Consider the following 13870-nt stretch of genomic DNA (forward strand, 5'->3'; position numbering starts at 1 on the left):
GCAGGGTGATGTAGACGTGTAAGATCAATATGGCGAATATTTCAATTTGGTCAAAATATGATGAATTATGTTGTGGATCTGACAATATATGGTGTCGGAACGAACGGGATTGCTTTTTTCCACTTTAAAGATGGGGATAAGTTAACTGACACAGGGAAGCTGGTGGGCATACGGTGAGCCTCAAACATCTTAGGTTTGTTTTCTACTTTCAGTTCCAGTCATCTTGCATGTAATTACTATAGCTCTTTAAAACACTTAGTGTTTTAAAGAGTATATATAGTACTATATATATATACTCCTTAAAACACTTAGAGTGTTTTAAAGAGTATATATAGTACTATATATACTCTTTAAAACACTCAGTGTTTTAAAGAGTATATATAGTACTATATGTATATATGTAAACAATATATGTACATTGTTTGAGTACTATATGAACTCAAACAATGTACTCAAACAATAGAGTACATCTTTCAAACTGAGTCATTCATCTGCCATTAATCAGCTGAGAGACATTACTCTTAGGTGTGGTGGCAGACACAGTTCCAGAATTAAACAGGGAGTCAGAGCTCTGAGAATATTGAGCGTGAACATCAGCACTTCAGTGTTAATTGTTGAATGTGCTTTGAAGCGATTAAGTTCAAGGCATAAATAAAAACACTCAACCTTGCAGTTGTTGTAATGCTCGACATTTACAAGTTCCATTGGAGTACATCTACAGCATATTTCTTCATTCATCTGCATGTGTCTACCTTGAAGTTGCAAACAGATTCCATGGTAGGGCATTTAAAAGGAACCATTTGATCAGACCTGTTAATGTTTGGCTGTTTCACAGCAGTTGTATTCTAAAGCACAACCAACTAGGGGGTTGGGGATATGTGGGGGATAAAATCGTTTTTTTGATAAATCCAAATGCTTACCTGAACGATCCTGACTGGATTAACAAAGACCAAAACTCGGTTGTCATTAATATTAGTACCAAAACCTAATTTTGAGGAAGGCCAAAATAAACGCACAAGTCTAACAGTAGGGGGAGAAATGTCTTTTGGTCTTTTGCTAAAGACAAAAGAGATAATCTGACACCACTCTATTTTTTACCCTTTGTGAAGAATGAAGTAGTGCTCAGTGTCTTCTTCAGATGTTTCTGTTGTTTTCTTCAGTGGTTCGTGGTGCAGCGCCCCCAAAGGCGAGGGGGAGTGTGTATGCAGTATGTATGTGGGGCCATTATGTCAATAATTGATACATAATTGTGTCATGGAACATAATCCATATGGAACAATGAAGTGTCTGAAGATTCTTGATTTTCTTCCAAGTAGAGGTGATCTGTTTGCTTGTTGTTGTTTTTCTCCTTATTTTTTATGTTGTACTTTTGATTTTGCAAAAAGAAAAAAATGTCTACATACATTACAACTTTTGTTTTATTATGACATTTGTGCAAGATTAAAATACAACAACAACAAAAAACATTGCAATTATTTGACCTTCCATGCATTCCCCAAGCTAACCTGGCAAATACAAAACTGAAAAGAGTTTTTCTCAAAATTTTATGACAAGAAACATGTTAAAATTATTTCAGGACAACGTCTTGTTTTTGAAATACATATTTTATGAAATATTATATTTTTCAATGTAATATTTGAGTCATGCTCATGATGTGCAGGAGTCAGCACTGTGTCTAACATGACAACCAGAGTGGTGGTCTTACCTCTGAGGCACCTTGTCGGGATCCGCTATCTGAAGGCCACAGACAGCCATCCTAAAGACAGGAAAACAACACAGGTCAAACTGCTGGCTCACAGATCAGGAGCTTGAATGTTTAGCTGTTGACAGCTGTTAGATTATCTGAGCAAATACTATGCAAATTGTATACTATTGATGATTTATGACTTGTGCAGCACTTTCATCAACTTATGCAGTTGTAAGTGTGCTCTATATCATAAACTTTGACCTGACTTTGACTTCTGCCTATGTTTTTTATGTTCATATCAGTCCTGGGTGGGTAAACATTATATTTCCAAGTGCAAGTTTCCATAGCATTACAAAATGCTATGGAAACTGCAACCAGAAATGATACGAGAAGTACCAAACAATTTTTTTTGATTGCTGTATAGGAGGTTTTATTTGTGGCTTTTTTGCTTTGTAACTGTCTCTGAAGTACAACTAATTTGATTGGTTAGCATGGTTAACATACAGACTATATGGAAAAGACAAGAAGCTAACACAGCATTAGCTCAGGTGTAGAATTAGGAGAAACATTTCCAGATGCTGGTTTGGAGTACCCAGTTAGCTTCCAGCATGTTTTGTGGTGGAGCTTGTTTCACACTGTTAGTGAAAGTGCCTGTATTGGACTTACACTTGAAACCAGAAGTTTATATGGCCAGAGTGAGAAAGACACCCCTCTTTTCTCCCTGTAAATCAGACCAAACTGCTCGTTTCACGTCATTAACTAAATTATTTCTATTTCCTAAAGATTTATCCAGTAATGTCACAGGATTCCAAAGCCATCACATCATCAGTTAACTTCTGATGTTAAAGACATTAATAAATAGATCTCGAAGTAGAAATTATTTAGGTAATTCTGACAAACTTTAAATACGAGAAATTTAATCTGGTTTAACTTCAGACAGTCAGAAAAAAAGATGTATGTAAACTTTTGGTTTCGTTTTTTTCTTTACACATACCCACTTTGAAAATGCTCTGCAGGTTTGAGACAGAGCTAGCATCTCCACATCACAACCCAAGCTAACGAGAATGCTGTAGCCCAGTTGATTCAGCTGAGCCAGTTTGAATTGGAGAATGTTTGGCTGCCAATATTTCACAGCTGTGTTGTTAAAAAACAATATAAAGACCGGTTCCACCGAAATCAATTCAGCAAATTCACTTAACAGACTGCAGCAAAGCTGCTACCAGTGTAAAACTGGGACAAAAGCTCTAAGTGGGATAAAAAGATTCATTTAGCTGCACTGTACTTTACTGGGAACATACTGGTAAGGCTATGTTTGTCCTGTTTCACAAATACAGAAAAGTACTAACACAATGACTGCACGGGAACACTCAGTGAGAACAGATGAGCAGACAGTCAGACAAAAAGGGCCTCACTCACCATCAGCTCGGATCAAAACGACGGCAGCATCAACTAGAAACAGACTAGACTCAGCTCTGCCAATCCTACAGCAGCTAGGGGGAAATAGTCCTCAGAATGAGGAATCGTTTTACAAATTAAGCACTGGAATGAAATAAATGTGACCTCAAGTGAATGTCATAATGCTGTTACACATTCACTTAAGCTAATTCTGTCCAAAGTGACATTCCTCTCTATATGATTTGGGGGATTATAGAGAAACATTTTGTCTTAGTGGTCCTTTAGATAGTGTCTTCTATAAAGGATCTAATATTTTTGTTCGTTTTGCACCAAGCCCCAAAAGAACATTTCAATCTGGACTTTAAATAGGCCACTACAACACCTTGACTCTTTGTATTTTCAGCCATTTTGTTTTAGACTTGTTTCTGGGTTTGGGATCATTGATGATCCAGTGAGTCAATCTTCAACAGGCCCAAACCATTATCCCACTACCACCACTGTGGTGCAGTTTTTAGAGTAGTTTGGGCTCTTAAGCTATGTCTAGTTTTTTTTCACTGTTGTGAATTATTGTCAAACATCTCCACTGTGATTTATTGTGTCTAAAATAAATTGTTAAAGGCATTATTTACTTGAGTGCAAGACCAATTAAAAGTTGTTGTTTTTTTCCTGGTAACACTTCCAAACAAGCCATCCATGTTTTTCTTACATGGATCTTACATGGAGATTAGAACTACACATTCGGATACAGTGTACTGTAATAAATTTTAACCCTGAAGGCCTTGCTGAAATGACCGATAGGACATATTTCCACTGCTATCACCAAGCCACATCATCTCTATAGTGATTGGATTGCAGGTCCTTTATCTCTGGATATTTTTCAACCTCAAAAATGTCTTTATTTTTATTTTTTAATATCCAACAAGAAACAACATTACAAAAAAAGCACAGAAGAAGATCTTCCAAAGTGGTGCTATGGGAGCCAGAATGCAGTTGAGTTCCTCCACAGAACAGGTTGAAAAACAATTGCTGGGGATACGGCAACGGCTGAACGAACCATTAGGGGATTGACTTTTGACAGGTGTCTGATGTCACCAATGTGCATTGCCCTTTAGGTTGTTGGAGGGCATACTGACTACATTTCCCTCTGCTACTTTCTCCTACTACTGTCACTAACATCATGTTCTCTCTGTTTTTATGCATTTCAGTTTAAGCTGGACATTTTTGGAGGGGACCAGTGGCTCAGATAGCTTCCTGTTAACTCTTCCAATAGATGCAAATGAAGGAGATATTGCTGTAACTAAAGAAGATGCCACCAGAGCAGCTACTGCTGTCATTAACTTTTCTCTTTTTCTTTAACATCCAGGAGAAGTGCCTCTGTTTTTTAAGCGTCCATTCCGTTTTCTCAAACTCCCGCTTTATCGCAGCAGACAGCTGCTTACAATGAGCTAGGTGTGGATTCTTCTCAAAAATGTGATTTAAAAGACAAGACAGTATTCTATTCTGTACATCAGTATATAAACTGGATGGTTATCTTGTAAAGTGTCTTGAAAAGATGTATGTTATGAATCAGTGCTTTTGAAATAAACTGAACTGATGTGAACTGAATGGTGATGGTAAAGACCAGCAGGTTAGCTGTAGAGTGAGAAGCAGCAGTCCTGACCTGCTGCAGGGCGTGGTCGTGCCTGCGGGCCTGGCTCTGCCGTGTTATGAAGGACCAGGTGGAGAGCTTGTAGTGGTTGAGCAGGCAGATGATCACCACCACCATCACTGTCATCACCACGATGATGATGACAATCTGAACAAACTCCAGTTCAGCTGCACAAAGACACAGAGAGAGGGAAGAGATTAGAACTAAACATTCGGTGATGATCTTTGAGTTGCTGATGGGACACCGTTCTTCCAGGCCAGGTGTGACATTTACAGGACAAGCTTAAGAGAAACATTCTTTTGGCTGTCCGGACACACGGTACATTCTGATGGTACAGTTTGTATCAAGTCATTCTGATAACTTTTGTTTCACAAGGATACTGATGCATGCCCTCTTGTCTGCTCTTTTCCCACTTTGGGTGTATGGAAAACATACTAAAGCAGAATCTCTACAACTCTTAACTTTTCTTGAAATTAATGCTAAACGCATCAACTTGTTGGGAAAAATGGGGCTGGATCTTGTTGCAGCAACCATCTTCCTCCAGTGAGGTTGCCTGTTCAGAACAACAGCTGAACTTTGGGGACTCACAATTTCAATTCACAGATATAGACAGTAAAACAAAAATGCTTTTTACCATAAAAATAAGTCAGTGTTGTATCTCTATATTTTGATTTCACAGATGCAGCACACTATAGACTACCATTTTCACTTTGAGTCCTACTCTGGAAAAGTGCTGTAGCGTTTGTTTACCAGCAGGGGGTAGCACAGGTCAAACTCAGGGGAAGACTCAGTAATAGTGTGTGTATGCGCGCGCGTGTGTGTGTGTACTCATGTATGTTACCTATTTTGGACCTTTTCTGGCATATTCTCTAACCTTCTGGAGACAGAGGGGCCTCAGGTCACATGGTGCCCAAAGCCCAGTCTTAGTGAAATGAACCGCCTATTTTAGGGTTAGATTATAGGCATGGTGCAAATTAATTTTTGAGGTCAGTGTTAGGAATATACAGGTAATTGTTGGCATAAATTAAGCATAACTTCAGTTTCTAAAATAAATAAGTCCTAATATGGGTTGAAACACAAACTGGGGCTGCAATTGATGATTAGTTTAGTAATTGAATACTCTATTGATTATTCTGATGACATATTGATTAATCAAATTGTCAATTAATTTAACCACTTACGCTTGTTTTACACAATGTTAAAAAGACATTAAAAATGCAAGCGATTTGATTCCTTTTTTAAATAAGAAAATAAACATTTTATTATCTCAAATGCAGTAACGGTATTCCTCAAGTGAACACTTGATCATCTGAAGAAAAAGATGCATCTGCAGCTAAAAATATTTCTAACTTCAACATGTGAAAAGCCCTTTCTGCTCGACTTATTGTCAATACAGAGCAGAGCTGATCTGCTGATTATTTTCTGGATAAACCAATTTATAATTGAGTAGCAAAAGGTGCTTAATAGGAGATTTTTATTTATTTAACAGAATATGAACAAAGTGAAGCAAAACTGCCATTTGAGGAGTTCTGAGTAGAACAGATTTACAGACAAAGAAGGGTATTATTATCATCATCATCATCATAAATGAAAAATTTATATTTTCTGTACCATTTTGTCTTAATTACTGCTCTGACTGTCTTTAATCAAATTACTAAATTAGTTGACTATTATTTCAGTAATCAATTAATCACAATGTATCTGATTAATCGATTCAGCTCCAATATAAATTGTGTTTGTGTGTATGTGTGTGTACACTCAGAAAGACTTCACAGGGGAGAGTTCCAACCCAGAGATCTGAATGTGTAGTGACTGTCCCACAATACAGTGGTTCTTTTGTCAGAATGCTGAATGACTGTGTGTGTGTGTGTGTGTGTGTGTGTGTGTGTGTGTGTGTGTGTGTGTGTGTGTGTGTGTGTGTGTGTGTGTTAAACAGGCAACACACACATCTGGGATGACCTTCCTGATCAGGGTAGAACTGCCCACCAGTCAAGTTTGCATTTTGTCATTTTCCACTGGTTTGTGATTTGCCTCACTTGCCTGCTGCCTCTTCATCCCATCCATTCTCTATCATCTTCCTCACTCCACAATCTTCATCAGTTGTCTTTCATCCTTCTCTTGCCTACAATCTCTCATTGAGTTTCTCTTTCTTCCAGTTTCTCTCCTTTGCCTCACTTTGACCTCATCTTAGCCTGCAGTCTGATCTCTGACTCACACTCTGACTCCCTTCTGGAAACTCTGTGCATTTCAAGTGACTTTCTTTGCATCTCTGTGTGGATGACACATTTCACATGCAACAATCTGACTTACTAAGGGTTCATTCTGGTGCATATTTTCTCCACAAACCACATTTCTTGAGCACATCATTCACAGTCCACCAGAAAAGCTTTAGCAACATAGTTTGAAGTTTTGAAAAACTGGCAACAATTCAGTTGAAACATAATGCGACCCAAAAACGTGCCTGCATTCTTCAACAACAGCTGAAGGTCTGGCAGGAATAAAACCAGCCACACTGAAGTAGGAGGAAAAATTAGATAAAAACTAACCACAGACAAAACGTTAAGGAATGTGGTACCATGTGGAAACCAGCAACATGAGATCCTAATCTGTCTTTTAGTGGAGAAACAAATGTTGAGCAATGGAAAATACTGGATCAGAATATGGTTTTCTTAACTTTCAGAAGAACAAAATCACTGACAAATCGGTGCTGAATAAAACTTTAGATGATCCTGCGAAGCCTTGAGGAACAGGACTTGATCCGGAAGTTCAGAAAACTCATAACTGTCACTACTTGGTTTCTTCAGGTTGAAGCCCCATAAACACCGGGTGCTAATGCCCAAATGCATCTTTTCTCCAGCAAACAAACTGCTTCATTCACAAAGGAATAATGTAAAACTGTTCATGATAGCAGAGCCCTAAAGCCAGATGTTTTCAAAGTCCTTCGATGAAAAAGTCTAGCTGGCTGCAATGCTAAATTCAATTTTAACTTAGTTGCCAAGTCTAAGCAGCAAATACAGAGAAGAATAATGGAAAATGTCCTTTAATTAACTAGTCAGTGTTAATTTTTACTTCAAGGTCAGGTTTAGAGAAAAAAAAAAGTGCTGCCAAATGTTTTCACATATAACCTAGACCAGGGGTGGGCAATGCTGGTCCTTGAGGGCCGGTGTCCTGCAACTCTTAGACGTCTCCCTGGTCCAACACACTTGAATCCAACAGCTGAATCACCTCCTCAGTGCAGTCAGGTTCTCCAGAGTCCTGCTAATGACCTCATTATTTGACTCAGGTGTGTTGAAGTAGAGACACATCTAAAAGTTGCAGGAGACCGGCCCTCGAGCCCTGGAGTTTGCCCACCCCTGACCTAGACAGCGCTTTGAAAAAGTATTTGCAGAGGTGTGAAACAATTAATCGTATTAGTCGTGATGAATTGATTATTGAAATTATTGTCAACCAATTTAGAAATTGAAGAATCAACTGGAGTACACAGACTCAAAAAAAGGCCAGCTACCTAAAGAACGATACATTTAAAGCCATAATTAAGAAAAAACTGTATAGAAAATATAGATAAAAAGACAAGAAAAAAAACAGGTAGACGTTTTACCTGGTTCAAATTCTGCAAAATAAATAAAGTCTGAGTAAGCACTTTTTGCTATTCATTTGTTAATCAGCTAATCCAAAATATAATCACCATATCAGTCCTACAGTCCTGTATTGATGCCAAGTCAAGCAGAAGAATTGAGCTTCTGCTTGACATCACAAGTTGATGTTAGAAGTTTTGTGTTAGCTGTAGATGCTTTGTTACAAATCACACATTCACTAAAGGAATCCTGTAACTTAACTTTAGGCAATTGAATGTCTATTTTCAAATTTATGAAATGAATTTAATTATTGTTTTATTTGCATATTCTAATGTATAACTGCATTCTAATGCAAGACTGCATAAGAAAGGCTTTAATGAAAAATCTGCATAATGTGCCAATTCTTTATCCAATTAATTGTCAGAATGATAGATTAATTGATAGCAAAAATAAGCCTTAGTCAGAGCTCTACTTGTAATTTGAAAATAAAAAACAACATGCATGTAAAGCCAAAAGTGATTAGAATCTGTATGGTTCGTTCTTTGGTTTTTTTGTTTCAAAATAAAATTGAAAAAACAAAACAAGGATGTATTTTTTTGTTTTTAAAACGAAATTAGAAAAACGGCAATTGCAAAAATAAAAAAGAAAACGACCTGTTAACTTCACTTGTCATTATTTCATTATTGACAAGCGATCTGACCCGGAAGTTCTCTCTGTCCGGCTTACACAGGGGTCGTATCACACACATTATGCAGGCTGCAGGGAGACAAGCTTGTTCGTTTTAAGCTATGTACTGTAGTATTTTTTTGCCAGCCGCAAGTCAGTTGAAATAATACCGGACCAATGTCGGGTATATGAAACAAATACCGGACATTGGTCACTTGCGGCTGGCAGAAAATATATAGAAAGTATATAGTCTGAAACGAACAACCTTGTCTCCCTGCAGCCTGCATAGTTCTCTCTGTCCCGCACACTTAGTTTTTCTACACTCGTCCAAAGCGGCATGTAATTAATTTGATCATGATATCTTCACACAGATTGCCTTTAACTCCGACTTTGTTTTGTATATGAAGCTAATGGCTGCTAAATGCAGCTTCCCATTCAGTAAATATCTAAAGGGCAAGTCCGTCCATTTTTTTATTTTTATTTTTTACCAACTTTTAATCTGCTCTGGTTTTAAAAAGACGCTCAAACCACGACTAGAACATTCTGCCAGTCATTCAAACCCTTTAGTTTAAGTTTTTCCTTTCTGAATAGCATTAACATACCAATTATAATCCGGTGTGTCATAAACAAGGATGCAAAGAAGGTTATCCACAATATACAATATCCTGGATAAATATTGTGTATTTATCCAAAATAAATATACAATATATTTTATTGTATATACAAAAAATTGTATATATACAATATATACAATATACTAATAGTAGTCTCTATTTCAGGCAAATACCTGGAAATAGATTTCTACCAGGTAGGAAATGTTTGAAATAATGTGCCAGATTATTAAAAGCTTAACTAAATAAATGTTTGCATACAGAAGAGGATTTGGGAAAGAAAATAAGGTCATCATTCTGTCTTTAATCTCAGAATTCAGACTTTTAAAAAAGCAATCTTGTACATCAGTTGGTGTTAGAAAAATGTTACAGGCCCCTTATCCTCTTCTGTGGTTTAACACCTCATAATATCTCTTCACATTTTTATAAGTGACATATTACTGTCCAATTAGAAATGAAAACCTTTGTCCCTTTTATGAGACTATTTATCCATCCATCCATTTTCTTCCGCTTATCCGGGGTCGGGTTGCGTGGACAGCAGCTTCAAACGGGAGGCCCAGACTTCCCTCTCCCCAGTCACTTCTACCAGCTTCCCCGGGGGAATCCAAAGGCGTTCCCAGGCCAGCAGAGAGACATCGTCCCTCCAGCGTGTCCTATTTATTATAACTTATTAGAAAGAACTGACTAAACATAATGATCAACTTTTGAGTTGATACTTTTCATTATTTCTTAGATCTGGATTTATAAGCAAGAAACATTCAAATAATTATTTAAAATTTAATTTGTATCAACCTATATGTAGTGAGAGCTTTAAACTCAAATCTTACAAAATAAACAGACAAAACATTGTCATAAAAATGTATTTATTACAATAACATACGCAGATATTCAGCCAATGTTTGGGGAATCATGAAAAAATATTCCTATAATTTATGTAGCTAAATAAAAGATGTGGAGACAATGAAGAAGACGATGTCAGGAGGAGGAAGAGGATCACTGGGAGATTCTGGGAAGCTGCATCCAAACCTACAGCTGAGGCCTCTCCTCCTAAGAGCCGCCTGTATGAAACAATAAAAAATAAATATTAAAAAAAGCTCACACTGCACATAAGAAGCCAATCGAAGGGAAGAATATATTTCACACACACAAATAATATGAATTTACAAACTACACAAAGATCAGAGGAAGGGAATATTAGTAACTGGTATTGGATGATGTCAATGTTTAGAAGATACTAACATCTTCATAAGTATCGAACTCTCCAGAGAGGTATATTATATTTTGACACACCTATCAAATAGTATACAGAACCTTCTCAAAAAATTAGCATATTGTGATAAAGTTCATTATTTTCCATAATGATAAATATTAAACTGTCATATATTTTAGATTCGTTGCACACCAACTGAAATATTTCAGGTCTTTTATTGTTTTAAAAGACCTGAAAGTTGAGAGATGCAAGACCCAACACTCTGGATGAGCTTAAAGTCGCTATCAAAGCATCCTGGGCTCCATAACACCTCAGCAGTGCCACAGGCTGATTGCCTCCATGCCACGCTGCCTTGAAGGCTGCAAAAGGATTCCTGACCAAGTATTGAGTGCATAACTGAACATAATTATTTGAATGTTGACTTTTTTGGTATTAAAACACATTTCTTTTATTGGTCGGATGAAATATGCTAATTTTTTGAGACAGGGATTTTGGGTTTTCATGAGCTGTATGTCAAAATCATCAGTATTAAAACAATAAAAGACCTGAAAAATTTCAGTTGGTGTCCGATGAATCTAAAATATATGAGTTTAATTTTTATCATTACATTATGGAAAATAATTAACTTTATCACAATATGCAAATTTTTTGAGAAGGACCTGTATAAGCAAAGACATTAAACTCTTCATGTCACACTTTGAGACGCTACAATCAGATATCAAGCAGCAGAATACGACAAGGTGACTTGTTAGCCTTTGTTAGCGGGGTAAACACACTACACCTGCCCGCTGAGCCTGGAGCCGCCTGGCCCCGTTAGCGGAGCTACGCTGCTCTGAAAACTCTGGAGTATATTTCAAAGAAACTGCACATAACTAAGTGCGTAAATGAAGCTATGAGGGCTACTTTCTATCCTAAAAATATCTTAAAACAACTTTTTGTGACAAATTAATAGTCTACTTACCTTTGTTTGTCGCTGGAGGCGCAGTGCAATAGAAGCCATCTTGCTGGTCCAGAAACGAGACGGGTGTGGCTGCAGTGGAAAGCCATTCCCCGGTGCTCTGGGCTTTCAAAATAAAAAACTTAACTAAAAACTCAGGCTAACCATTTTTCTTGGTGACCAGATGTCCGGTATTATTTGTTTCTCACAGGAGCATTACTTAAACTGACTTGCGGCTGGCAGAAAATACTACAGTATAGAGCCTGAAACGAACAAGCTTGTGTCCCTGCAGCCTGCATAATGTGTGTGATACGGTCCCTGTGTAGGCTGGACAGAGAGAACTTCCGGGACAGACCGCTTGCCAAAAATGAAATAATGAAAACCGAAATTGACAGCTCATTTTCTTTTATATTTTTGCAATTGCCGTTTTTCTAATTTCGTTTTAAAAACGAAAAAACAAAAAAAAAAAAAAAAACATGCTTGTTTTGTTTTTGCAATTTTATTTCGAAATAAAAAAACCAAAGAACGAACCATACACGGATTGATTAGTATAGGTATTGTGTGAAAGTGTTATCAGTTTGTTACCATCAGTGATACAATCACTGTTGGTAGCAGTAGTATTTGCGGAGTTTTTTTTTTTTTATCATTTTATCACACTTAGAAAGTCTTCTGTATTAAATATGTGGCATGAACAAATTACAGCCTGCAGCCCGAACACACAATGCACACTGCATTCACTGTGCTGTTATTAAGAGAAGATGGTATTGTAAGAGGCTTTAATTAGCTTTATGCCATTTGAAGTTCAGAGCGCTTTACATCTGGATAAGGATGTTATTATAAAAGGTTTGCTGTATTGATGCTATAAATAGAGCCATCAACCATCATGTTATCGTTTTAGCCATTCTGTTCGGTGTAATTAGAGCCTCTGTTGCAATGCTAGCAATCACAGCTAAGCAGTTAGAGATGAACTAGAGTAGCAGCATGTTAGCGAGCTCCAAACAGAAGTGTTCTGCTGCTGCTGTAGTTTCCCTCATCACTTACTGGAAACAAAACATCTTCGGAAAGTCTTACTTCTGCACTTGTAAAGTCCAAAGTTCTCTCTGATAGTTTCCATATCTCTGCTCCGAGAATGTATGTGTAGACCGAAGTGTGGGGACATTAAAGGCTGTCACTCAGCCACAAAGGTGATGGGGGAAACAAAGGTGAACTGAATTATAACTTCATGTCCACATTTCTCAACAGCAATAAGGTATTCCACAATTCCACATTCCACAATTTAGTAAATTACTCATCTGAAACAACTTTAAGTTGGCTAAAATGCTGCACAGTGTTTGGTACGGTGTGTGAGGGTTCCCTCTGACGTAGAAAAACATTTTCTATAAAAGTTACATTTACCAGGTTTAATGATACACCATCCATATACTTACATTGCAATAGGATATAACATAAATACAACAGAAAATGTTAAATGTTTTGTTGGCAGACTGGTTGTTGCCACCAGCAGCCTGAGATGGTGAGTTTGTCCTGGCAGCCACAGGAAGGAGACAGACAGAGGTTTACTCAGACAACACCATGCTGAGGAACCAAGCTAACCTGTGAGCCGACTCTTTAAACATCACATACTCTCCTGGTGCTGTAAAATCCTGTCTAAAGCCCCAAGCCCAAAGTACTTCTGAATTTTAGCTAGTAATTTCTCCTGCAGATTACTGTTCAAGCAAAATAAGTTGCCCGACTTAGCTAACAGCTTGCTCTCTGAATGTCAGCGAGGAAGAAACCACGAGGAAGGGTGAGGCTGATGGAACTGAAGGAAATGTGAGGAGGAAGATGAGGAGGAAGAAAGAGATGAGGCCTGTGCTGCTGAAGTTCAGAAGATGCAGAACACCATGCATGGAGAACAGTGTGCGCTTACAGTCTACATTACCAGCAGCCATCCGCTTGTCAAAACAATATCAACCAAGCATCTGCAGCCTCCTTTTTCCTTAAGCGGGCTAAATCATTTGCATTGAAAACCTGCCTCCCCTTTGGACGGTTTCCTCTGCTTTCGTCGGGGTAAATGGGGACCAACTAGATTATGTATTTGTGAGATCTTTACACAAAAATACTCAAAATTTACTGGAAGCAGTTCATATGATTACTCATCT

At 37.7% G+C, this 13870-nt stretch overlaps 1 protein-coding gene across 2 annotated transcripts in view; it reads right to left on the bottom strand.

Moving 5' to 3' along the window:
* Window positions 1-13870, bottom strand: part of ldlrad4b (low density lipoprotein receptor class A domain containing 4b) — a 247347-nt gene that overhangs the window by 12379 nt on the left and 221098 nt on the right. For both annotated transcript variants that reach the window (XM_017305324.2, XM_008411110.3), the window contains 2 exons: window positions 4743-4897; window positions 1706-1756 (listed from right to left, as the gene is read on the bottom strand). In XM_017305324.2, coding sequence (XP_017160813.1) covers window positions 1706-1756; window positions 4743-4897 — 206 coding nt within the window. The remainder of the gene's footprint in view (window positions 1-1705; window positions 1757-4742; window positions 4898-13870) is intronic.

Source organism: Poecilia reticulata, chromosome 16 (assembly GCF_904066995.2).
Source record: "Poecilia reticulata chromosome 16, P_reticulata-male-v2, whole genome shotgun sequence".
Classification (NCBI taxonomy): Eukaryota; Metazoa; Chordata; class Actinopteri; order Cyprinodontiformes; family Poeciliidae; genus Poecilia; species Poecilia reticulata.